Source organism: Ursus maritimus, unplaced genomic scaffold, assembly GCF_017311325.1.
Source record: "Ursus maritimus isolate PB19 unplaced genomic scaffold, ASM1731132v1 scaffold_24, whole genome shotgun sequence".
Classification (NCBI taxonomy): domain Eukaryota; kingdom Metazoa; phylum Chordata; class Mammalia; order Carnivora; family Ursidae; genus Ursus; species Ursus maritimus.
In genome coordinates this window covers 5,283,569-5,307,911 of record NW_024424897.1, presented here as the reverse complement: position 1 = coordinate 5,307,911, position 24,343 = coordinate 5,283,569, and the positions used below count along the sequence as shown (strand labels likewise).

Below are 24,343 nucleotides of genomic sequence, written 5' to 3'. Positions count from 1 at the left end.
TGCTTCTCAGCCCGGTTGGGAACTCGTTCAGCAGCTTGGGCAAGACCCTTCACCTCCCAGGATTTCAGTTCCCCAAAGGTCAAAGGGCCACAGGCATCCTGTTCTTGCCCAATCCCATCTCTTGGGCCTGAGACACCCATGGGTGAATTGCTGGAGATAGATACGGTTCTTTGGAGAGAAACTGGAGGTCAGTCAGGGCGGCACTGGAGACACAGAGGAGCCTGGGAACCAGGAGGTGAATGACAAGAATGAGGGGGGCAGAGCAGAGACCGTGGAGGTGAGGGGGGCAGGGGAAGAGGCAGCACGGAGGACAGAGGAGCCATTGTGCGTACTGGAACCGGGGCCAGAGGGCTTTGCCCTTCACCTCCCTCCCACAAGGCCCCCGGAGGCCGGATAAAGAAGCCAGCAGGCTGCCCCGCCTCCCCTCGCCCTGAGGCTTTCTGGTCAATCCCGCCCCCGCCTGGCCCGGCGACTCCAGGGGCTCAGGCCTGGGGCGCTGGAAGACAGGGACCCTGGAGCAGGCGAGCTTTCTCACCATGGACTCCTGCACAGCCAGGTCTTCCCTTTCCTGTGCCTCAGTTTCCCTCCAGACTCCAAGATTTAAAGCGGCGGCTCTTCAGGCCTGATTGAAGTGCCCTCCCGCGCGGGGGAGACGGGGAGGCTGCCCTAGCCTTTTCCGCAGCCACCTCCCTCCAAGGCTGAGATCTCGGGGAGCACCGCCCCGCGTCCCGCATTTTCCAGGCGCTTAATCCAGGCTTCGACCATAGCCTTCACTGGACGGGAAGAGAGAAGGGGCGGAGGAGGAGGGGAGAGTGGGCTGGCTCCCGCCCTCTGGCTCCCGCACGGAGCCTCCTCCTCCCGCCGCCGCTCGCGTCCCCGCATCGCGTGACCACGGCACTGCGGCTGCAGCGCTGCCCTCCCCTCCGCGTGCCGGATTCCTGGGGAGTGGGGATGGGGGGCCCCGGAGGTTCGAGACCGCGGCCGCGGCGCTGCGAGAGGGTGATGACGCCCCAGCTCCTTCCCCTCGTTCTTAGTTTTAGGGAGTTTCTCAACCCTGGAGCGCGTCGCTGAGTCACCTTCCCGGAACGCGCTCGGGACGCTCAGGACCCAGCCAGGGCCGCCGTGGGGCCTCACCAGGCGGAAGCGCGCACCACTGAGACGCGCGCCGAGCCGCGGGGCCCCGGGCCCGCGCGTCCCAGCCCGCGCCTCCCTCCCAGCCGGGGACCTCGGGCTCCGCCCCCCAGGTGCTGGGAAACGGGGCCGGGCCGCCCGCGGCCCCCGGAAGAGACCCCACGGAGGCATGCCCGACTTACGGGCGCCGCGGGACCTGCCTCCTCTCGGTTCTCAGGGGCGTTGCGAAGAGCGAGGTGTGTAGCGGCCGGTGGCGGCAGGTGTGGGCGCGTGCGCACGCAGAGGTCTGGGCCTGGACCACCGCCGCCCCCTACAGGGGGTGAGGTCTTTTCTAACTTTGGCCCCACCTGGTCAGGTCACCGAGTCGGCTTTGGCAACTTCCTCCTCCGGGTCTCCGCAAACAACCCCCCAGGGACTTAACTCGAGTTGGTCGCGGACACGTTCAGGTCAGGCCCTTGCCCCCGACACGTATATCACTCACCCACCCACCCACCCACACACACACTGACACACGCGTCCCCGTTTGCCTCCGTCGAAGTGAAGGCTCCCTCCTCCCGCTGAGCCAGTGGAGGCGGCGGGCCACTCCCCCGTGTGTGGCTCTCTAATCCCGACGGGGACCCCTAGACCAGGCTCCCCTCTGGCGGGTGAGGGGCGTGGGCCTGGACCGCCTGCTGCGGGGCAGCTTCTCTCGACCAGGTGAGCCTCGAAGGTTTCCTCTGAGGAAAAGATCCAACTTTTAAGGTTCTTGACAAGGCCCCCCTCCTCTGGACCGCAGCCCCCCGGCGGGTCGCCTGCCCTCCCGGGGGTGGGGGCGCCTCGTTGCCTCAGGCTCGGTGACTGCGCGGCTGAGCTGCGGCGCCAGGAAGCCAAAAATAATCCTTCGGGGGAGAACGCGCACGGCAGTAGAGACGCCTCGGCACAGAGGAGGGGTCCCCAGACGGGTCTGGGCCTCGAATTCCGTTGGGCTGGGGCGGGGCGCGCGATGGGGGAAGACCCCGAGGCGGGAGGTCGCAGCGTCCAGGGGCAGCCGAGGGTCTGCCCCGAGCTCTGAGCCGCGCGCGCCGGGCGCCCCACCCGGGACCTCCGACTCTGGGCGCCGCGGCGAGTTCGCGCGCGGCCTGCGCTGCGCGTTCACCCTCGCGCGCTGGGGACGCTGAGCTCGCGGCACGCCGCTGGTGGCCGGACCCGGGGCTCTGCGCCTTGCCGACTCCGGCCCCGCGGCGGCGCCGCCTTCTCGCCGGTCGCCCAGTCTGAGCGGCGGCGCGCGTGGCCGCGTCCCGGGACCCAGCCAAGCGTCTGCGCGTGGCCAGCCGCGGTCGCTGGCCGTGCGGAAAGCGGCGCGGTGATGCCGGGGGCGGGCAGGCCCAGGCCGCGCCAGGCGCCGGTTCCACCCCCGCGAGCGCGGGGAGCGCGGGGTGTGGCCAGGCCGGGCGCAGAGGCACAGCGCCCTCTCCGCACCGCGGCTCCTGGCGGCGAAGTTGAGCTAAAAGTTTGAGGCCAGAGGCGGAGAGGCTGTGCAGTCAGCATTAGTCCGGCGCTCCGGTTGTCGCTCAGACGCGGGGCCGAGCCCGGGACGAGCCGAGTTCTGCCCTAGGCCACTGTAGGGAACGGAGGTGGCACCTCCCCAGCAAACCGGACCGACTGGGTAGGGCCGCCCGCCCTGCCTTCTCGCGGCTCGTGGCTCCTAGGCGTCCACTCGGCGCTCCTCGGAGGGAGGCGGCGGCCGGCGGCGGGACTCGGGCTCAGTCCTCGCGCGACCCCGGCGCTGCTCCCACAAGCGAGGCGCGCGTCCCGGCAGCGCTACCGGGCTTTGGGAGGCGCGTGCGGCGACCCCCGCCGCTCTGGAGCTCGGGGTAGTGGACCCAGCCACCGGGCCGGCTCGGGGCTGCGATCGCTCGCGCCGAACTTCGTGCCCTGCGATGTCCGCTCAAGTTCTGGCATTTTTACGCAACTGCCTTCCCTCCCCCTGGCAGTCCCGGGGTGAGGAAGCTGGTGCGACCGAGAGAGCCGCGGGGCTCTGACTCATCGTCGGGCCGGAACCCGACGCCCCTGAGAGGAGAGCCCCCAGGAAGAGACCCTTCGCCTCTGCGGGTGGGGCCTCAGTTCTAGGACAGGAGCGCCCGTGGTGGCACTAGACCTCGGCTCTCTGGACCTCTCGGAGGACTAGGCGATGCCCGAGCGCGCGGGTCGCCGCGCGTGGTCCGAGGATCTAGCTGGGCGCTCCCCACCTCAGGGGGCCGCTCCGGACTCCGCCAGCGCTGTCTCCTCTCCCTCAGATCCCGCAGCCGCAGGGGATGACGCGGGTGCCTCCACGGCCCCGGCTCCGGGCGGGGAGGGCGAGCCCCTCAGCCGGCACCGCGACGCCCGCCTGGGCAGCACCGATAAGGAGCTGAAAGCAGGAGCCGCCGCCGCGGGCAGCTCCGCGACAGCGCTGGGGACGCCCTGGCAGCGGGAGCTGCGAGTCGAGGTTATGGATCCAGGTTTGTGGTCTCCCGGTGGGGAAGGGCTGTGTGTGGGGGGCGGTTCTCTTCCTCCCTTGCCGGGAAGAATGGGCTGAGTCCGCCGGGCCGAAGAGAGGGGCTGGGGACACTCGAAACACTTTTCCCGACGAAGCCAGAAGCTGGCTTGGCCCAGAGAGAGACCGGGGTATCGAGGGCACGGTGCTACCTCCTGGAGCTCCCCACTGGAGGCTGCTGCCTCCTGCCAGGCTCTGTTGGATCAGTTAGCAGGGGATTTCAGGCCCCACGTTTCCACCCCAGTACTCCTGTTGTGATCCACGGCCCCCTAGTGGCCGGTTGGGGACGCGGCCTTTGGGGCTTGTTTTTCCAGCGGGCGGCGCCAGGAGCCTGCTGCCCCGGCCCTGCCGCGTGCTGGTCCTGTTAAACCCGCGCGGAGGCAAGGGCAAGGCGCTGCAGCTCTTCCGCAGCCACGTGCAGCCTCTGCTGGTCCAAGCCGATGTCTCCTTCACGCTCATGCTAACTGGTGAGTGCCTCCCCGAGGGGTTGCAGGGAGCACCCCCTGCCAGCGCCCCCCAGACCCCTGTGGCCACCCTGTCTCTCCGCAGAGCGGCGGAACCATGCACGGGAGCTGGTGCGGGTTGAGGAGCTGGGGCGCTGGGATGCGCTGGTGGTCATGTCTGGAGACGGGCTGATGCATGAGGTGAGGCCCGCGGGGAGGGACTGGGTGTGGGGCTGGGGGACCTGCTACCCAGGCTGAGCCCCCCACCCCCACCCCTGTGCTCCACCAGGTGGTGAACGGGCTCATGGAGCGGCCAGACTGGGAGACTGCCATCCGGAAGCCCCTGTGTAGCCTCCCAGCTGGCTCTGGCAATGCACTGGCAGCTTCTTTGAACCATTATGCTGGGTGAGAGCCTAGGGTCAGAGTGGGCCTCAGTTTCCCCTCAGTGCCACTCTCCTGCCAGGTTTTCTTTTCTGAGTTCCCATATACTGGCGTAACCTCTATTCCCTCTTCTCTGGAGCCTCTGCTCTCAGTTCTGGGGCCCTCTCTGGGTGACTCCAGCTGCTCCATCTGTCATTTGACGCCCTAGGGACCCAGTGTCACTCTGCCTGCCACAAGTCCCCAGGCAGAGGAAGGGGCAGATGCGTGAGGCCTCCTGCCCGGCTCCGTCTGACCTCTCTCCCCTGCAGCTACGAGCAGGTGACTAATGAGGACCTCCTGACCAACTGCACGCTGCTGCTGTGTCGCCGCCTCCTGGCGCCCATGAACCTGCTGTCACTGAGGACAGCCTCAGGGCTGCGCCTCTTCTCCGTGCTGAGCCTGGCTTGGGGCTTCATCGCCGACGTGGATCTGGAGAGTGAGAAGTTTCGGCGTCTAGGGGAGATGCGCTTCACTCTGGGCACCTTCCTGCGCCTGGCGGCCCTGCGAGTCTACCAGGGCACGCTGGCCTACCTCCCTGCAGAAAGGGTGGTCTCCCAGGTGCCCGCCCCCCCTGCCGTGGAGCGCCAGGATCAGCAGGGTCCCACGGATGCCCACCTTGTACCCCTGGAGGAGCCGGTGCCCCCGCACTGGACTGTGGTCCCGGAGCAGGACTTCGTGCTCGTGCTGGCGCTGCTGCACTCCCACCTGGGCAGCGAGATGTTTGCGGCCCCCATGGGCCGATGTGCGGCCGGCACCATGCATCTCTTCTATGTGCGGGCAGGCGTGTCTCGGGCCATGCTGCTGCGCCTCTTCCTGGCCATGGAGAAGGGGAGGCACATGGACTATGACTGTCCCTACTTGGTGTACGTGCCTGTGGTTGCCTTCCGCCTGGAGCCCAAGGACGGGAAGGGTGTGTTTGCTGTGGATGGCGAGTTGATGGTCAGCGAGGCTGTGCAGGGCCAGGTGCACCCAGACTACGTCTGGATGGTCAGTGGCTGCATGGAGCCCCCACCCAGCCAGAAGCCTCAGCAGGGACCACCTCCAGGCGAGCCCTTATGACTCCGTGGGCCTTGCTGTGCCTTAGCCTACTTGGTCAGCTCGGAGCTCAGGGACCCTCCACAATTTTCCCCCAGGACCGGAGGGCCTGTTCACAGCTCATGTGGTGGGGAGGAGGACCCCTGAAGATGGTGGGAAGGTGGAGGCTGTGCTTTGGAAGAACAGGCTCTGCCTAGCAAAGGCCAGAACGAGGTTCTGGGCCAGCCCTGCTGGTTAGGCCTCCCTGCCTATGGAAGCCACTCCCGCTTTGTTTCTGGGAGCCCAACCCAATGAATCAAATACAAATAAAGTGACATTCCCACCCTACTGGTCTTATCCTAGGTGTTGGGGAGGGAGTGGGTCTTGATCCTGCCAGGGCTCTACAACTTCCGGTTAGCGATGCCCAGTGGTGGGCCTTGGATTGGCCAATGCATGATACTAAGTTCTGGTGTCATTTTGGTGGTGAGCACAGGACCAGGGCTAGTCCAGGCTTTTTTTTTTTTTTTTTTTTTGCAGGGGTTAGGGTCCTGCCCCAATGACTGTACCACCTGTGGCCTGGGAGAAGCCAGGGAGCTCCGCCAACTGCCTAACCCCACGTGGAAGACAAACTCAGGGCTAGTATGTCTTACTTAGGGCCACACGGCCAGCTGGTCTCACTGAGGAGGGAAAAGGTCTCTGATTTCAGGGGCATTAGGGAAATGAGCAAGAAGCAACAAAGTCACGATGGCAGGCCGTTGTTCCCTCTTGGAAAGGAGTTGTTATCCCTGCAGTGAGGGCTCTGGGGCTCCCCCAGCCTCCTCTGTCCTACCTTGCCGGGTCCTCCTGGGGCGGGAGTTAAAAGGAAGCAGCAGGGAGGGGCGGATACCAGGCCCCCAACCTGGTAACCATTTTGGCTTAAAGGCCAGGGCAGGTGCTTCTATGCGGGACCCCCTCCCCAGCATCTGGAGGAATGGAACACAAGCCCTGCCCCCGAACAAGAGCGCGGACCCCGAGAAGGAGAGCCCGGCTCCCAGCCCCCAGGACGCCCGCGACTGTAGATGCAAGGCACAGACGCGGAGTGGCTGGGGTGGAAGGTGCTGGCGCCGTGAACCTTCCCAGCAGCGCGGAGGGACGGTGAGGTGCCCCGGAGGGCAAGAAAGGCAGCAGAGCCCAGAGGAACGGCAGAGGCAGGTTTAATGGCGCCACCTAGTCTGTTTTGTACATTGTAATGAGCCAAACAAAAAAAATGCAAGTAAAAAAAAAGTTTAATCACACAGCACTTTATACAGATATCTTAAGCAGTAGGCATTCACATCTCCACATGAACAACGCACTGGGAAGCACAGCCCCACCAGCCACTCTGGATGGTTCTCAAACAAGATCCGGACTCAGGGCTCCACGTGCCGCGGCTCGTCCCTCCCGCGGCTGCGGCCCGCCGGTGCTCACGGCACAGGTGTGCAGCCGGCTTAAGGCGGACACGACGCATCATGCTTTGGCTTCTTTTTTTTTTTTGTCTTTTTTTCTAATAAGAGTTAATATCTTTGCTTTTGAGATTTATTTTCTTTCAACCTTAAATATTACATACATACACCAAAAATTACATAGCTGCAATGTGCTCAACAGCATCCTCTTAACCTGGAGCTTCACATTATCAAAAGCTTAGAAAACTTGTAAACCTCTGGGCCTGTCTCTGCGAGGGAGGAGAACCCGTCGGCCCCCTCTCTCTCCCCGGATGGAGCCTGCAGAGTTTGTAAGCGACGGGAGGCCGCGTGGGGCTGGCGCCTTCCTTCCATGTTCAGTGAGCTACGGGCCACCTCCCGGGGTTAGCATTTGATAGCGGGAGGGGCAGAGTGTGCGAGAGAGGCCCTAGCACTGGCCCCGGCCTTGTGCGTGCTGCTGCTTGGCCTCCTGGGGCCCCGTGGTGGGGCTGAGCAGGGAGCGGACCTGCGGCGGGCCCAGCCCAACGGGCGAGGCCAGAATGCCAGAGCAAGGCACCTACCGCTGTTTTTCCAGCAGCTCCCCGGTCCTCATTCCGTGTCACATGGGAGGGCCGCCACCTCTCCTGCGTGTCCCCCTGAACCCAGCCTGGTCCCAACCTCTCTTAGAGAGCAAGTTCAACAGGCCTGAGGGTTATCCTGTGGGAAATGGTCCAGAGCAGAGCCAGGAGTTGGTGACAGCAGCTACAACTCCCCAGCTGGGGGGACAAGGGAGGGCCGGTGGCGGTGGCAGCAGGGGGGCCTGGGAACGGGGAAGCTACAGGGGTGCTGGAGAGGTTGACAGGGACTGGGGGAACTGCTGGAGCAACCCACACTTCATGCAAGGCACATCCACTCGTCCTGCTGCTGGGCTGCACGGTGCACGGGCCCAAAGAGAACCCCCATGTCAGGCCCTAGAAAGACCCCACCTCTGACCCGAGATGGGGACAGCAAGGGAGCAAGCGCTGGGACTCTCTGCCTGGGTGACAAGTGGAAAATCAGCAACAGGTTTCAGATTCTCTTCGCCACAGGGGACCGGCCTGTTGAAAGATTGCTTCGGCAAAGAAACGGCAGCATCTCAAGAAACTTCTTCTTGCACTTCAGCATCAAACTCACCTTGGGGAGAGGGCAACGAGGGGCTTTGCATTGGGGACAAAGGAGAAAACGGGAAGACGGGCGATTCCAGGGGAGGGAGTGAGCGGGCAGCAGCTGGCCTCTCCCCACGTGATGTTCCTTCCTCGAGGGCAGGCGGCTACTTGTCCTCTGTGCCCTCAGGCATGCCCGCCTCCAGCAGAGCGGCTCGGAACTGCGTCAGGACACCCCGGATGCTCTTGATGAAACCCTTAGACAGTGGGAAGAGAGGGAAGCCGATGTCAGGGTAGCCGCTCTTCTCGGGCAAGAAGCTCCGGTAGCTCTTTCTCCGCTTCTTTGGTTTGACGCTGGGTGGCGCCGGGGCGTCTGGCGCGGCCTCCGAAGTCTGGTCTGTGCGGTCCCTGCTAGCTGAGGCCAGGCCCTGGGCACCGCCCTCCGAGTCTGAGCCCTGGGAGGCCTCTCCGGGGGCCAGCCCTCCGTCCTCAGGTTCTTCTCGGCCGTAGTCGGAGAGCTCGGCCACAGCAGGCGGCTCCGGGGAGCTGCTGTCCTTGGGGATCCCGTTGGGCAGCGCCTGGGCCCTCTCCAGCAGGGCGTGCGTTTCCAGCCAGGACTCGATGCGGTTCACCAGCCGCCAGCCACCAGTACGGAAGTGCTGCCGGATCTCCTGCTCGAAGACCTCGGGGGGCCGCCGCACCAGCTGGGTCATGGACTGCACCACGCGGATGAGCGCCATTTCGTTGTAGCAACGACTGTTCTCGTACCCCTCCTGCAGGCCCCGGTCGCTGTCGAAGCCTGCTTCATTGTAGTACGGTTCATTCACCAGGATTAGACCTGGGGGGGCAGGGGATGGGGGGAGCCCATTAGGACTGGCCTGAGGACCCCTACAGGTGGGACGTGGAGGACATAAAGGCCAGTGTCACCGCACCCTCCGGCAGCTCTCCCCGCCACCGCCCCCCACCCTGCCCACCGTACCTTGGATGGAGATGAGCACCTGGAGAAGGCTGGATTTGCTCGTCCACCTCTCCGTCCCCTGAAACACACACAAACAGCACGATCACCTCTGTCCCAGACACCTGCCCGCGACCAGCTGTCCTTCCACCCGGGCTGGGTGTTGGCACTGTACTCACCTTTCCAATCCAGGTGCCCAGCAGGCTGACACACACCTTCCCATTGTCATACAGGTTGGGGTTCAGGCGGCCACTGCACTGGGAGAGGTAGCAAAAGTGGGGGGGCACGGCCGGGTAGATGTTGGGGAGCTGGATGTCAAACAAGTAGAGGCCATCCTCGTAGGGGGTGCGAGTGGGGCCCTTGATTAGGGCCGAGAAGAGGTCCTGCAGGGAGGGAAGGCTGGGGTTGGTGGGGGCTTCTGCACATGATGGCTGTGTGGATCCGAGGGGGGTGGGGGGAGAACAGCACCCAGGGATTCCACACACACCAGCTACGGAGAAGCTAAATGGAAACAACTCTGTGTGAGCCTACGCGGCATCTTTTAACTCCTGGGATAAATGGAATTATCCAAACTCGGTTTTATTTTACCAGGTGTTTTTCATCGTAAATCATTACTTTTAAGTCTGACTCCTTAAAACACCTGCCTGACCTCCACTCCCTCCCAGGCCAGTAACAATTACAACTAGTCAGAAGATGAAAGAACATTCCAGGGTGGCAAGGCTACACTCGCTTTTAGGGAACCAGAGGGACAGAGGATCTGGAACTCCAGTGGAAATGCTGGCAGACCACCAAACAAACTCAGGTCATTAAGTCATCGGGGAGACTCCCCACAGATGTTCGAAACCTGTGTATCAGGCGTGGGGGGGGTGGCATCAACTGCTGAGAGCAATGCGTGTGGCACTGCGTGATGTAAAAACAGCGAGGGCAGAGGACTGACTGGAAGGACGGAATCCTCTCATGCATGTTTTATTGGTGCCACCCTCGGGCCTCAAGATAAGTACTACTTCCCTGTCCCTCCAAGTGAGACTTGGAAAAAATGCCATTTCCTTCTTCTCTCAGCAGAGCTGAGACAGGTTGGAATTTTCAAAAGTTTTACTAAAACTCAAGAAAAAGCAAAAGTGTCACTAAGAACCCTGAGCAGCGGGGGTGGGGGGCGGGGGATGGGGTAACTGGGTGACGGGCATTAAGGAGGGCACGTGATGGAATGAGCGCTGGGTGTTACATACCACTGACGAATCACTCACCTCTACCTCTGAACCTAATAATGCACTCTATGTTAACTGAATTTAAATAAACAAAATAAAGAGGGGTGTCTGGGTGCTCAGTCGTTAAACGTCTGCCAGGGTCCTGGGATCGAGCCCCATGTTGGGCTCCCTGCTCAGTGGGGAGTCTGCTTCTCCCTCTCCTGCTCCCCCTGCTTGTGTTTCCTATCTCGTTGGCTCTCTGTCAAATAAATAAAATCTTAAAAAATAGATTAATTAAATTAAAAAAGGAAAAAAAAAAAAAAAAGAACCCAAGCAGCGCCTCTCTTCTGTCCTGTGGCCCCTCTGACCAGGGCTGGGCTGCAGCTGGGGCCCGGGTCAGACTCCAGTTCAGTGTCTCGCACAGCGCACAGCAGGGGCCTGGTGGAGGTGTTGACCAAATGGGTGACAGATGGACCGGGCTGGCCTGTGCCTGGAACGAGGAAGTACCCACACCGCCTCCAGCAGCATGACTCAACCCCAGGCCGCGGAGAGAGGAGTGGAGAATGCAGTGGGCCATGGCCACGTGGGGGGTACTAGTCTGTAGCCAAGAGAATGAACTAGATCAAGACGCACCAACACCAAGGCCTCAAAAATGACCCCACTGAGTAAAAAAGCAACTACAGAGGACGTGTATAATGAGGGCTGTTCACGTAAGACAAGTCACACAAGATAACGTTCCTGGTGACGCAGGAGAATGAGAAATTACAAAAAAAGGTCTTCTGTAGTGAGACCCAAAACTCCTAAAGTCATGACGCCTGGGGGCTGGGTGAGGACTGGTCAAGGGCAACGTTCGCTTTTTCTGTAATGTTCTAATATTTCAAAAAAAAGAGTACTCAGGTAATAATTGTGTACTTTAAAACTATCTTTTAAAAGGAAGTGGGACTCTTCCCCCTCCCCCGACTGAGCCTGTCTCCTGCCCTGTGAGGGGTGTGGGTGGCCTCTCAGGTGCTGCTCAGTCCTGGGGCTCCAGGAGCCCGAAGCCAGCTGCCTCCGGGGCACCAAGCGCCCGCACCAGCCCGCTCCCAGCTACTTGCCATTCTATCCTCGAAAGTCTTGACCATGATGCCATCGGGCAACGAGGTAGCCAGCAGCGCCATCTCCTTCCGCACTGTGCTGAAGAACTTCTTGGCTTCCGGCGGCTGGAACTCAATTTTCTTAAAAGAGTGATTTGCTAGAAGGGGAAAAAAGAAGGGTCAATCCCTAACGCCAAGACCCGAGAGCTCTACCTGGAAAGATAGCTGCCGCCCTTGGGAAGCATGGGCCTGGAGGGAGCAGCTGCTGGGTACGCCCCCCAGGCAGGCGAGTAACCCCACACGCTTCGCACCCACTAGCCGGGCATCCGCCCCAGTGACCACACTGGGGAAATGGTTTCCTCCCCTCAGACGGCAGCTGGGTGCTGGGAGGGGACTGGCACAGACGAGGTGAACTCACAGGGCGCGAACTCCAGCACTGAGAAGACCTCGCCCTTTGCACTGGTGAAGGTGACTCCAGGCTTGCCGCCGCACTGCTGACAGAGCACCGGGGTCTCGCTGGGCCACTCGGCCTTCACAGGTGACTGCCCTTCGGGCTTGTCCTCCTTGCGCTCTGTGTCCGGCATTGCCTCCATCTTCTCCTCCTCTGCAATGGCCACATTGTCCAGAGTCTTCTTGAGATTTTCCTGCAGTTTCTTGATGTCATCTAGAAACTTCTTCTCCCGAGTGGGTTTCTCAGGCTCCACGGTGGGGGAGGTGGGGGAGCCTGTCAGAAGCTGTTCCACGGTCATGTTCTTGAGGCTCTCCAGGATCTTGATGGCCTCCTTCAACTCCCGGAAGCTCTTTGGGGGCCCGTCCTTGCCAGCCTTCTCCATCAGCCCAGCCACGGGTGCAGCCATGGCCACAGCCCCCTGAATGGCGGCCGTGGCAGCCTCTTCGCTGATCACCACCCCCTTGTCCTCTTCCGGGGCTGCCGGCTGCTCGGTAGGTGGGATGGGGGGCTCCTCGATCTTGGGGTGCTCCTCCTCCACCAGCCCGTTGTCGGTCTCCCAGCTGTCACTGTCGTCTTCCCACTCATCCGAGGACGCCCCGCTGGTGCTGCCTTCCACCGAGTCGTAGTCTGACTCCTCGATCTCGGACTCAATGTTGTACAGGTGCTGGGGGCAGACGGGCACAGGCGGTTCAGAGGCTCTGCCGGGCTCCGGGGCGGACCCCGACCCTCAGAGCTGACGGTGACGGGGTGCACTGAGGCCTCATCAGGCCCCTTCCACCCTTTCCCCCTTTCCTGCTCTGGACTCTGCAGCTGGGCCTCTCCGTGTGAGGTGGCCCCTGGGTCTCTGGGAGGTGCCTCTGCCTGCCCCACACCTGCCGCAGGGCTTGAAGTCCCAGCCAGCAGCCAAGGGCTGTTCCAGCCTCCTCTGCCCCTGTGTGTACTGGCCACCATAAGCCCTTGGTGGCAAACCCAACCCTACCCTGAGGATTTGGGTCAGCCACCTCTGTGCGGCTGCGCCGGGAGCTGAGAACATGCGATAGGACGGGGAGGCTCGGCAGAGCTGGCCTGCGTCACATCTTGTTCCCGTATTCCTGGAATGGCCGCCCGGACCAAGGGGTGAGCCACTCCCTCCCCCACCCCCTGAAGGGGCCAGGAGAGGGGAGTTGGGAAGTAAGGATCAGCTCAAACAAGGGAGCAAAGAAATGGTACTGAGAACACCTTAGCTGCTCAGAACCCACCAGCAGGGGCTGGGACTGGGGCCAGCTCTTCTCCTTTCTCTTCCTGATCTGGGGAAGTTTTCCTAGAAGTGTTCAGGGGAAAGGCTCTATCTCCTAGAGGAAGTAACCTGTGTTTCTCAGCGTAGTGAGATGGGGATGCGGGCAAACCCGGAGGGCTTGTGACAATCTGCACACACCTGGCAACCTGGGGAGCCTGCCGGGAGGGGCAAGACTAGGGGCCAGTGTGGGCTGCCCCTCTGCTTTCCTGCCTCCCACCCCCACCCCAGAGCTTGGCATGTAATACCCCCTTCCTCTCAGGCTCTCCCTGAGATCAAAACACCCAAAAGAAGACACCCTCACCAGGAAGATGTGAGAGCCTGTCCTCCTGTCCCTTGAGCAGGGACAGGGGATAGGCCATGGCTCCCAGCCCAGTTGCCCCAGCTGTGAGCCAACTGGTCTGGGCAGGGGCTCACCTGGGGCAGAATGATGGTCTTTGAGTTGTCAGCCCACACCACCTCCACCTTGCTGCTGACGTCCACACGGGCCACCTGGCCGACTGATGGCTGCAGGACAAACAGGACAGACAGGGTCAAGGGAGCAGCTGAGTGGTGAGGGCCAGAGCACCTCCAAAAGGGAGCCCTGGCAATGGGTGACAAGGGTGAGGCCGTGAGAAGGGAAGGGACGTGGGTGCCAGCCAGAGGCCACATGTGGTGAGCAGCTCAAGTGTGGGACCCTCCAGTTCCAACATGGGCGGTCGAGGATACAAGCCCCTACTAACTCCTTTCCTTTCCTACTCCTAGCATTCTCCTCTCACCGGACTTCCTGACACTCTCAGGATGGGATCCCTGCATGGGACATATTTTCCTACTCTTCCTCTGCTTGACCCCATGCAATGTTCCCATCCCCTCACCAGGGCCCACCTCAGATGCCACCTCCCCAAGCCTCTCCTGTGCCCTATAACACTCAGGACAGTTGAACTAAATGGAGCCACCAGGGCTCAGGGAGCAGCTATGTGAAGCCTGATCCTGACCAGCAGGCGAACCCTTGGGGAGGCGGTCAGGCAGCTCTCCCGGGGAAGGCCCTTGAGCTAGATGTGGAGCCCAGAGGACCTGCAGGTCTGGTCTCCTGGAGCCACCTGGTGGCATCTCCAGGGACTGCAGATGCTGCACGAGAGGCCATGCAGGGGGGAGGCGGAGCAGGGAGACACCCCCCAAACTGGCAGGGAGCCACACCTCATCCTCCTTGTGAGGCGCTCCATCCTCAGTATTGCCAATGCGGATGACGATGTCGGTTGTGCGGAACCGGAAGTCAGGGTGGTCAGCAATGTCGTAGACGCTCACATCTTCCTCTTCTCCAATCAGCTGGGGGATAGGATGGGTTGTCACGAGCCCAGGGGGCTTGCACCCAGCCCACCGTGAAGAAGCGAGGGCCGCACATACTCACCTCCACGTCATCCCCACTTGGCCGCAGCTTGAACCACTTCACCATGCAGGTACGGCCCACGTGGTCCCCAGACTGCACCACACCATAGACGGCGGGGTCTGGACAGCTCTGGACTGGGGAAGCAGAGGAGGGAACGTCTAAGGAGCCCTGGTGGTGCCGCCCGCCACCCGACATCTCAACCGCGGCAGGGCACATAACCCCGATGCTCTTTGGCGAGGCTGGGGGAGGCCAGAAAAGGCTGTCCCAGGACTGGAACAAGTGAGTCACCTTCCAAGGGGGAGTCTCCTCCCTGCCCCCGAGACCCCTGGCCCACCCTTCCCAAGCCTGGCCCAGGCCCTCAGCCGGGCGGCCTTCTGGAGCCAGCACTACCTCGCTTGTCCACCACGAAGTCTCCGGGGCAAAATTCGTTGTTGTCCAGGTGATGCACGGGAAAGAGGTCGTTGGAGCGAATGTTGCACTCCACGGAGCCGTCCTGCCACATGACGTCTGCCGAGGTCATGGTGGTCACCACCTCCACGGCCACCCTGCAGGTGCGGCGCAAGCAGCCAGCCAGGCCACACAAAACAGGTGGAAGGAAGAGAAACAGGTCCACATGTGCTCACCCACACCTTCTGTGCCCAGCAGCCTCTGAGAAAGGTCTCATCTGGGAGAGCTCAGTGAATGTGGTCCCAGAGGCCAGACTCGGGCCGGTGCCACCATGCCACCTGCTGCCCCACTCCCAGATCTCTCCTTCCCACCCAGGCCAACCCCAGGCACCTATATCACCTCGGCTGGGTGCCCCCGAGCCTGCAGAGGGCTTGCAGATTGGGCGTGCATGTGCGTGTGTGCACGTGCGTGTGCGTTGTGTGTGTGCAGGCGCCAAAGGGACAGCCTCAGCTGGACACTCGGCCAGGAGGGAAAGGGTGCCCTCTGGGTTTACCTGTCCCCCGGCTTAAAGTCACGAGTGATTTTATTCTTCTTCCGCTTGTGTTTTCGCTTTAAGTTCTTGATGGACAAGGGGATGCTCTTTTTTCTACTTGTGCCGCTGCCACTCTGGGAGGAGGTGGTGGAGCTGGCAGAGGAGGTCACTGAGCTGGTGTCATCCGTGTCATCAGCAGCCTCATCATCCGCGTCCTGCTCTGCTGAGTGCAGCCTGTCGTCGCCACCTTCCTTCAGCAGGAAGGGAGGCAGCTGCTCCCCCACGTCCTGGGCCTCCTCTGAGCCCTCGTCATGCATTTCCACCGGGCTGGCGGACCCATCGGGCGTCTCCTCGGGGCTGACAGACCCCGTTTCACTCTTGGCTTTGGCCCCTCCTTTCTTTCCCAGGTCCTCCACGGAATGGTCTTTGGAGCATTGGGTGTCCGGGGTGCAGGACATGATTCTCACAACCTGCTTCTTCAACAGGCGCTTCACCTGAGGGCAGAGCAGGGAGGACCGGGGCTGTGGAGCCGCAGGGCCACCAGGGCCCCACCCTGGGCATGTGGGACACCAGGCAGCCTGGGGGGAGGGGGGCAGCTATACACACCTAGGTGGCCTGCAAGGGTGATCAGGGCTGCCCCCCAAGGCCTAAAGCACAGACTGTCCTTCCTGGCTGTGGAAATAGCTCAAGGCCAGTTCCTCAAACGCCCACCGATCCCAACCCCAAGGACATACCTTCTTGGCCATAGAGCCCTCCCCCTGGGCGCAGTGTTTTTCTGGACATTCACAGGCAATCTTGGCCGGCTCTACCTTGGCTGGGAAGACATACAGACAGCGCTCCCCAAGCTGCCGCTGAGCATGGTCAAAGCATCCGAGACGCTTCACCCTGGGAGGGAGAGGAGAAGTGGGGACGGGGCCGAGGATGATCTCAGCCCCCCCCCCCCCCCACCGCCGCATCTACGACTCTGGCCCAGAGACTTGCTCAGGGCACGCCGCTGGCGTTGCTGGAGTGGGCACGCTGGAGCCACTCACCTGCCTAGGTTTTCCTGGGTAATGACAGAGGGCGGGGGGCTGACGCTGTCCGTGCCCCCTGGACAGAAACTCTTGGTGATCCATGTGACTTTTAGCTCTACAACCTGCACCTGGGGATGGTGGGTGGGACAGGGCCTTAGTCAGCAGCTGAACAGCTCTCTTAGTTAAGCAGCTGCCCAGAGCCCACCTGACCTCCAGAGCACAAAGTGGGTCATCATAGCACAGCCCCAAGGATGACACCCCCAGAGCAGGCTCCACTTGTGACATCTAGTCTCACCCCAGGGATCACCACCATCAGGGCCCAGCGGATCTGCCCCTCCCCACCGTCCCACCTTGCTCCGTCTGGGTCGGTCAGGCGAGGGGTCATCTGCCCAGCAGTCACCCCATGACCACACCCTGGCTTCCCTTTATTCAGAGCCCTTTCAGATCAGCAGGGCTAAGGAGCAGGGCTGAGCCCTCGGAGCCGCCGACGAAGGAGTGCGCAGAAGCTCGGCTCCAGGGCGTGACGGCTGAGGACACGACCCCACCCCAGCCCCTACCTCTTCTACCACCACTCGGAATTTGCTTTTGGTGCTCAGCACAGGCTTGACCCCTGACAGCCACTGGACGCTAGAGAAGATCTTGGCGGGGCCAATGAGTACCTGGCCCGGGTAGAAGCCATAGGAATCATCAAAGAAGAGACCCTGCAGGGTTTGGGGCCAGAGGAAAAGTCCTTGTGAGTGGCGCCTCCTGGGCCGGTGCTCTCTGCATCCACCCCTTCCCTCACCTCACACCTGCATGCTCCCCACCCCCCCATGCTGACACAGACCCCAGGGCTCCAGAGCAGCGCCTCTCAAACCGAAAGCGCATATAAATCACCCAGAGAGCTCATGCGGAATGCACATCTGACTCCTTCTAACACACTCTCAGGCCATGTGTTGTTGGTCAAGGGTGACACTTCGAGGGCTCTAGAGGGCAGTAGTTCCCAAACCTGTTTGACCTTGTGACCCCCACCCCACATACTTATTATAAATGGTCCCTCCTGACTGTTCTAATGCATCACAGTGTAACAACACAGTGCACAGACTCTGACGCTGACGAATGGCTATTTTTTAAAGGATGAGATCAAGTTAACAAAATGCAAACAAAAGTTCTAATCCCTTCTGCTTACACCCAGACTTTGTGCCCCCCCCCCCCCCCACCGGAGGAAATCACTCTGCCGAGAAGCAGCACTTGCTTAGCCCGCACTGGCGCCAAGCTGTTTGCTAAGCAGTCCTCCTTCCTGTCCCCCCAAGAAGCCTGCCTGGGTGGAGCACACGTACAGAGTCGCTGACATGGGGGCACACATCGTAGAGCTTGGCGCCATCTTCTGTGTTCATGGAGCACCTGAAACAGCGAACAGGGGCTCGGTTTGCTGGGCACAATGACAGAGTCTCAGGGGAGGCGCGGCCGCCAGGACACACTGTGGTGCTGACCAGTATCCAAAGGAGTTATTCAGAGGCATCGATATGCCGGCAGGCCCGAAAACGGGGTGACTCACCACCCCCCCACAGCCCAGCCTCCGCACTCGTACAAGCAACTCCCCCAAAACAAACGAGACCCTAACCCATACGGAGTGCTCACTACCATTAACAAGTGTCTTTCCTAGCAGACACTCTCAGTGAGGCCAGGGCGAATGGAGACCAGCCCAGGGTCAGGCCCGGCGCGCCTACAGCACAGGTCATCACAGGCCCTGGGAGAAAACACCGTCGTCGGCCCCCTCCCCGGGCGGCCCCTGCCCATCGCGGCCCCGTCCGCTGCGCCGCGTACCTGGCGCCGTTGGACAGCTTCAGGATGATCTGGTTCTTCAAGTCGTAGACCTTCCCCAGCCAGCAGTCATAGGCAATGTAGTCCCCGTACATGAAGGGCTGCAGACCAACGGAACGAGGGTGTGAGGGACGGCAGGTGACACTGGTGTGCAGCGCGCCCATTCCTCGCTGCCCCGAGACACAGGAGGAGGGATCCAGACGGCTTCCTGCCTGGGCCAGTCGGCCACTGGCCTAAGGAACCGGCTTTCCCCCGAGAGTTCTGTGCTGCACCCCAGCTCCCTTTCCCAGGGTGGAGGCGGCGGCGGCATGGGGCTGCCACGTGGCAACGAGAGAGTCGTGCGGGGGCCTCGGGGCCTCCAAGGACACAGGACCCTTGGGTGGGAGTGGGCTATGGAGGCGGCAGGTGGATGGTGGTTAATGGACAAATAAGTAAAGTGATAACTAATTAATTAACTGAGGCCATCGAGAGCCCAGCTCCTCGCTGTTGGGGAGGGCGCTCACTGATACAGAAAGGCGGAAGGAGAGGAACTCACATATTTTCCTGTACGTGTTAGAAGAGGCACTGACAAACGCACACGTGCCTACGTGTGTGCGCACATGCGTCCCAGTGCCGCCCCAACGGGCCCCATAGCAGTGAGCACACCTAGCATACACCCGGATCTTGGTTTCTAAAATACTGTTCTCCTCTGAACAGAACAAAGGCTCTTTGGACAAATGATTCCAGGGCTGGGTCAGGAAAGGTAGAAAGTAAGAAAGTGCTTAAAAAGAAAAAAAGAAAAAAGAAAAAAAAAGATGGGGGTATGTCAAAGGGACACGGATGTCAGCTCGAAGGGGCTCTTACTGGCCCAATCTGGGAAAATTTAAGCAACAAAACAAATAATGGTACACATGGGTTATAACCGATTGGACAAAACAGGAATCTCTGAGTCCACACAGATGTTAAAAATGAATGAATAAATGAATGAGACTGAAGGAGCAGCTCCTCCACACAGAACACCGACTCCTGAAAACGAGGAACACCGGCTTCATACAGCTGCCCTCAGTGACCGTCAGAGCACTGGCTGCCTCGGGGGCGGGGGGTGGCTAACAGAGGCCGGGCCCGCGGATCGGGGTTTCACATGTGACAGGTTATTGGCGCAATCCCGGAGCATCTCCTCACGAAGCAGAATCACTTCCAAAGGCGTGAGAGGCGACTTCATGGGGATGTGTGGCGACACCAACATGACAAGGACCAGAGTGAACAACCCCACCCCACCCCCACCCCCGCTGTGGCCACTGGACATGCGGGCCAGGAAGGGCTCAAGGTGTCGCTGGGCGGTCCTGCTGAGGATGCAGGTGCCTGAGTCTGGTCGGGAGGTGACATCACAGAGCTCCAGGCTCAGGGTCAGCCAGTGGAATGTACCAGGGTGTGGAGGACAAAGCAAGACTGGGGAGCCGTTCCAGATGAGGAATCAAAGAGCTGACAATGAAATGCAAAGTGTGTTCCTGAATGGAATCCTGGATCAGAGGGGGAGAAAGGATATTGCTGGGACAGCTGAACAGGGTCTGTGGACGGGACAGCAGCGCACCAGTGCTGACTTCCTAAACTGGGGGCCGAGCGCTCCTGTCTGCGGGAAGTCCACACTGTAGTGTTCAGGGGCCACGGGGCATCTGTCTGTAGCCTGCTTCCCAGTGTTTCAGAGAGAAGAGCAGGGAGCGAGAAGGAAATGTGGGGAAGGGAGGAGGAAGGTGACAGGGCAAATGGAGGCAAAGGCGCACAGCCAAAGAACCCGATGACGCAGGGAGCACAGGAACTCACAGCTTTTCCCGAGCTTGAAATCACTTAAAAAAGAAATTAAGGAAGAAATTTGTTTTTCAAAAGGGAGCATTAGAGAAGAAAGGAAGCGAGGTAATGAAAACCACACCAGCAAACTACGCTGGACGCACAGGAATGTGTCCCGACCTCACGTCGCAGTAGCCTTCTCTCAAGAGGCGCCACTCGGGCACACACAAGCGCGGCCGCCACTGGGGCCTGCCCGCGAGCTGGGAAGGAGCAGCACTGGTGCGCGGGCGCCCACCGGAGAGCCGGGGGGACATCCGAATAGGCGGGCGGGCGGGGCTGCTCACCCAGATGTGCTGCAGGTCCTTGCTGTTGACGGGGTAGATGATGCAGTTGGTGCCGATGAGCTTGACGGCACAGTCGATGCTGACGTCTATCACGGTGCCACACTGACTGTCCTGGGGAGGAGAAGGCATCCAGGCCCAAGCAGGCGTACAGCGCCAGCCAGCAGGGGAGACCCGGCCCAGACAATCCCCAGGCCACCCCCGCACCAAGACTCACGGTGGATCGCATGTGCCGGACCACGTCCCGGGGCACCACGGAGCGGTCCTCTAGTTTCAGCTGAGAAAGAGAACACGGTGTGACACAATAGCCTCTAACGTCGCTATAAGCTGCATTTTCCTCCCAACTTCTTACCCAGGTGTTGACATGCATACAGCCGAACGCACAAATCCCAAGTGCGGCTTCGGCGAGCGCCACACACCGCTCTGATCGCACCCAGACCGAGAGGCCGAACTGCAGGCACCACCTCCCCCTCCAAAGGCAAACAGTAGGATGATGAAGGTAACTGCAACCACATGGAGAAGGGGGGCTAAATGGCAGTTCGCAGAAGGCCTCATTTAAACGAACAGTTCCACAGCCCCTCATACAGCAAAGCACTTTGCCAAGAGTGAAATCCTTTTTCTTTTTTCTTTTTTTTTAAGATTTTATTTATTTATTTGACAGAGACAGCCAGCGAGAGAGGGAACACAAGCAGGGGGAGTGGGAGAGGAAAAAGCAGGCTCCCAGTGGAGGAGCCCGATGTGGGACTCGATCCCAGAACGCCAGGATCACGCCCTGAGCCGAAGGCAGACGCTTAACGACTGCGCCACCCAGGCGCCCCTGAAATCCTTTTTCTACTTTCTCCAAGCGCCTGCCCGGCCCCTGCCGCTGAGCGCTGAGTACAGGGGGTGGAGTTGGAGCACGACACGGGGCTGCGCCGGTCACCCTGAGGCCCGCTATCACCCGACGCGACCTTCTAATCCGGGCTATCCTTCCTGGCCAGCGGCAGCCCGCTCCTTATCTACCGCGCCGCAGAGGCCTGCGGGCGTGGGCTAACCCTCAGGATGGCCAGCTCTGGAGCCCAGCCACACGCACGGCGAGCACCTGACCCATCCCTCCGCGAACACTCCGCAGCAGTGGCCTCGGAGAGGACAGCTGGGCCTCTCGAGAGCCGTCCCCTCCCTCTGCCAGGCACTGGGGCCCCCTCCAACGGCCCAGGCGGAAGACGGTTCTCCACCAGGCCAGCGTGTCTTCCTTGCTGGCTCCATAAACCGGGGCCGCTGCCTGCCCACCTCCTCTGGACGGGCACCTCCAACACCCCACACCACAGGGAAGCGAGAGCCATTCTCTCAAACAACAGCCAACCTAAGACTCCTCGAGGTCACTGCCCTCACTTGGCCTGGGGCATAGAAAGGTGACCACCATGGAAGGAGAACGGAGATACTAACAAGGAAGACACTGGCTCAAGGTCCCCGAAATTGTGGCAATGATGGCTAAGACAACCCTGCTATCAGGAGGATATGACTTACAAAAAACTAAAGGGGAGGGGTGCCCGGCGGGCTCGTCAGAAGAACATGTGACTCTTGATATTGGGGTCGTGAGTTCAAGCCCCATGCTGGGTGTAGAGGCGACTTACATAAATAAAACTTTAAAAATCCCCAAAAAAGTAAAGGGGGAAGCAATGGGCCATCATCGACAAGTGACAGAGCTTTTCCTGCATGGGAATATAAGCCCATGATCCAGACAAGAGTGAGCCCAGGTGTTAAACTCAGGGGTCCCTGCGCCAGACACTTAGACGTGTCAGCTCTGAAACCTCAGGCAAATCGCTTACGCCCACATGTACAAAACGGGGTGGGAGCAGCCATCTTGCAGCGGGTGAGCGGATTAATAAGGCGACGAAAGCACAGATGATCCCAGAGAGCCGGGCACACAGTAAGTGCTCAGCAAATGCCAGATGTGATCACTGCACCTGACTCCACTGTCCCCCAGGCCACAGGCTGGAGATCCTTCGAGTTCAGGCTCTTCTTCGCTCTGCTCAAAGATCCCAGAGTCTGGGAGGGGCCACGTAGAGCTCTGCTAAGGGCCTGCCAGGATGATGGTGCCACTTTTCTAACTCGAAGAACTTCCTATTCCGGAACCCTCTGTGCCTGAAGCTCTGGTCTGGGACATGGTATTTTCAGTGCTGCCCCACCCCATCTCAAACCTCTGCTCCCATTATCGACTTCAAAAACCCACAACTGCATGTCTTTCCAAATCGCCATAGAAACCAAAGTCGCAGGGCCAGGAAATCAGATGGGAGAGGCACTGCACTGTGCGTGGCAGGGGGATGCCATCCTTGGTGGGAGCTGCGGTCTCGGGCACAGGCTGCCTTGCCTGCTCAGGGGTCCCTAAGAAAAGCCCCAAGTTGAGTCTGCAGATCGTGTCCCCACCTGGGGGTCTGTGTCGGTCCCTGCCAGAGCTGCAGGGAAGGGAGTGGCCCACGCACGGATCCTGAATGGATGGCACACTGCCCAGCCTCACAGCACCCTGGCTATGGGACACTGCTCCTGAGTGCACAGGGGAAACTGAGGCTCCCGCTCTGAGGCCGAAACAGGAACAATGCACTAGTGAAGGCTGGCATCACTGCAAGGCCAGAGGCAGGGTAGCAGCTCACGGTGTTCTCAGGAGAGGGGGCCTGGTTAGCAAACACTGTCCTCTGGACGTGACTCTCCGGACCTGCGCCTGGCCTTCTGCCAGAGTCCAGTCCACCGCGAGGCCTGGTCTTCAGGCTCTACTAACAACCTTCCATGATGAAGGAGGGACATTTCTCCAAAGTCCTGACAATGCTGGGAGCAGAGCAGAGTGAAGCAACAAGGAGAAAGGGGTGTGGTGGCCACTCTTCTGACTATATTGCCTTCCCTTGGGAATTCCAGAAAACGAGAAAAGAGTGTCTAGAAGAACTTTGGACAGTTTGCAAGGCTTTCCCTTATCTTTCACCACTTTCCTTCCCAACTCCCGATGTCCCACCCACACAGGGCACCACTTTCGTCCACAAGCCAGTCCTCTCCCATCCGTGTGCCTCTCCGCTGCACAGTTCCTTCCAAGAGCCCCTTCCTCTCCCCGCTCCCACCATGTGCTACCTGCCTCACGAAGGCTCCCCATATCCCCACTCTGGAGGGCACCGCTGTGCTCCTGGGGGCTCACGACCTCAGGAGTCCTCTGCCTACAGCAACTGGTGCTTATTACGAGTCCAGCAGTCTTCTCAGCACTCTGTGTGTTTTAGCCACGGTGCTATGAAGTATACGATTACTGTCACCCCCATTTTACAAGAAGTAAACTGACACGGAGAGAAAACAAGAAACTTGTTCGCGGTCATGCAGCTCCACACAGGTGGACCTCGACTTGCGCTCCGGCCGTCTGGCTCCAGCGGCCGTTCTCTGAACCACGGAACAAGCTCGTCCCTCCCCGGAGCTGCAGAGTAAGAGCAGAGTAAAACACATCGCTGGCGGCTGCACACGTTGTAAAAGACAGTGATTCCTCTCCCGGTTATAAAGGCGTTCAACGCTCTGTTCATCTCTGGGACTGAGGAGGAAGCGATCAGGCACCCAGACGGCAGGTGTCGGAGGCCCGGAGGCCAGTACTAGAGGGCGCGGTGCCTGCCCCACCAAAACGCCAGGTTCTGGAGCTCAACTAGTCCCCAAACCAAGCCATGTTTTTCTGTCAGGTGCACCCTGAGTGCAGGTAAAACACAAAACAAAACAAAACAAAACAAAACCTGTTACCAGGGTGGGATCTGAGGTGGGGGATGGATAGATTTCAATGGTCATTACTGGCTCTAGAATGCGTAACAGGCTCTCAGGTGGCGACTATCAACATTTCCTGAGGGAGAGTGTAGCTGTCCGAGGATTCTGAACGGAAAAAACCAAGATCCCACACCAAAATGTTAACGTGTCTCTCAGGGAGAAGGAACTACGGCTGGCTTTTAAAGGGGGCCTGCGTTACTTGAGACCGTTTGGGACATGACTGTGGGCCATCCTTTGCTGCCCCTGTCTGCTCTGGAAACGAGCATCTGACACCTCTGGCCTCCAGGGACAGGGATGCTGGCACTGCTCTGGAGGAGGTGACTCACCCGAACAATGATGACATGTGCCCCCCACGTGCC

General features: G+C 60.4%; 2 protein-coding genes across 7 annotated transcripts in view; one reads left to right on the top strand and one right to left on the bottom strand.

The window, feature by feature from the left end:
• The first annotated feature begins 123 nt into the window (after positions 1–123).
• On the top strand, positions 124–5,871 carry SPHK1 (sphingosine kinase 1). 6 transcript variants are annotated; one of them, XM_040640177.1, is made up of 6 exons: positions 124–235; positions 3,408–3,611; positions 3,961–4,113; positions 4,196–4,290; positions 4,379–4,494; positions 4,779–5,871. In XM_040640177.1, exons 1-6 carry the CDS (start codon positions 139–141, stop codon positions 5,566–5,568), a joined length of 1,455 nt encoding a protein of 484 aa, XP_040496111.1. In that variant the 5' UTR covers positions 124–138; the 3' UTR covers positions 5,569–5,871. The 6 variants fall into 6 exon arrangements, with proteins under 6 accessions (XP_040496111.1, XP_040496112.1, XP_040496115.1 ...); XM_040640178.1 differs by lacking the exon at positions 124–235 and adding an exon at positions 1,216–1,367; XM_040640181.1 differs by lacking the exon at positions 124–235 and adding an exon at positions 1,641–1,827.
• Positions 5,872–6,701: 830 nt separating this feature from the next.
• UBE2O (ubiquitin conjugating enzyme E2 O) overlaps positions 6,702–24,343 on the bottom strand; it is a 54,795-nt gene continuing 37,153 nt past the window's right edge. The window contains exons 2-18 of the mRNA XM_040640175.1: positions 20,443–20,502; positions 20,229–20,339; positions 18,124–18,221; positions 17,637–17,700; positions 16,875–17,018; positions 16,336–16,445; positions 16,039–16,189; positions 15,326–15,798; positions 14,776–14,930; positions 14,407–14,519; positions 14,196–14,324; positions 13,437–13,526; positions 11,714–12,410; positions 11,317–11,453; positions 9,218–9,421; positions 9,063–9,120; positions 6,702–8,921 (exon numbers count right to left, since the gene is read on the bottom strand). Coding sequence (XP_040496109.1) covers positions 8,251–8,921; positions 9,063–9,120; positions 9,218–9,421; positions 11,317–11,453; positions 11,714–12,410; positions 13,437–13,526; positions 14,196–14,324; positions 14,407–14,519; positions 14,776–14,930; positions 15,326–15,798; positions 16,039–16,189; positions 16,336–16,445; positions 16,875–17,018; positions 17,637–17,700; positions 18,124–18,221; positions 20,229–20,339; positions 20,443–20,502 — 3,465 coding nt within the window. The 3' untranslated portion in view covers positions 6,702–8,250. The remainder of the gene's footprint in view (positions 8,922–9,062; positions 9,121–9,217; positions 9,422–11,316; positions 11,454–11,713; positions 12,411–13,436; positions 13,527–14,195; positions 14,325–14,406; positions 14,520–14,775; positions 14,931–15,325; positions 15,799–16,038; positions 16,190–16,335; positions 16,446–16,874; positions 17,019–17,636; positions 17,701–18,123; positions 18,222–20,228; positions 20,340–20,442; positions 20,503–24,343) is intronic.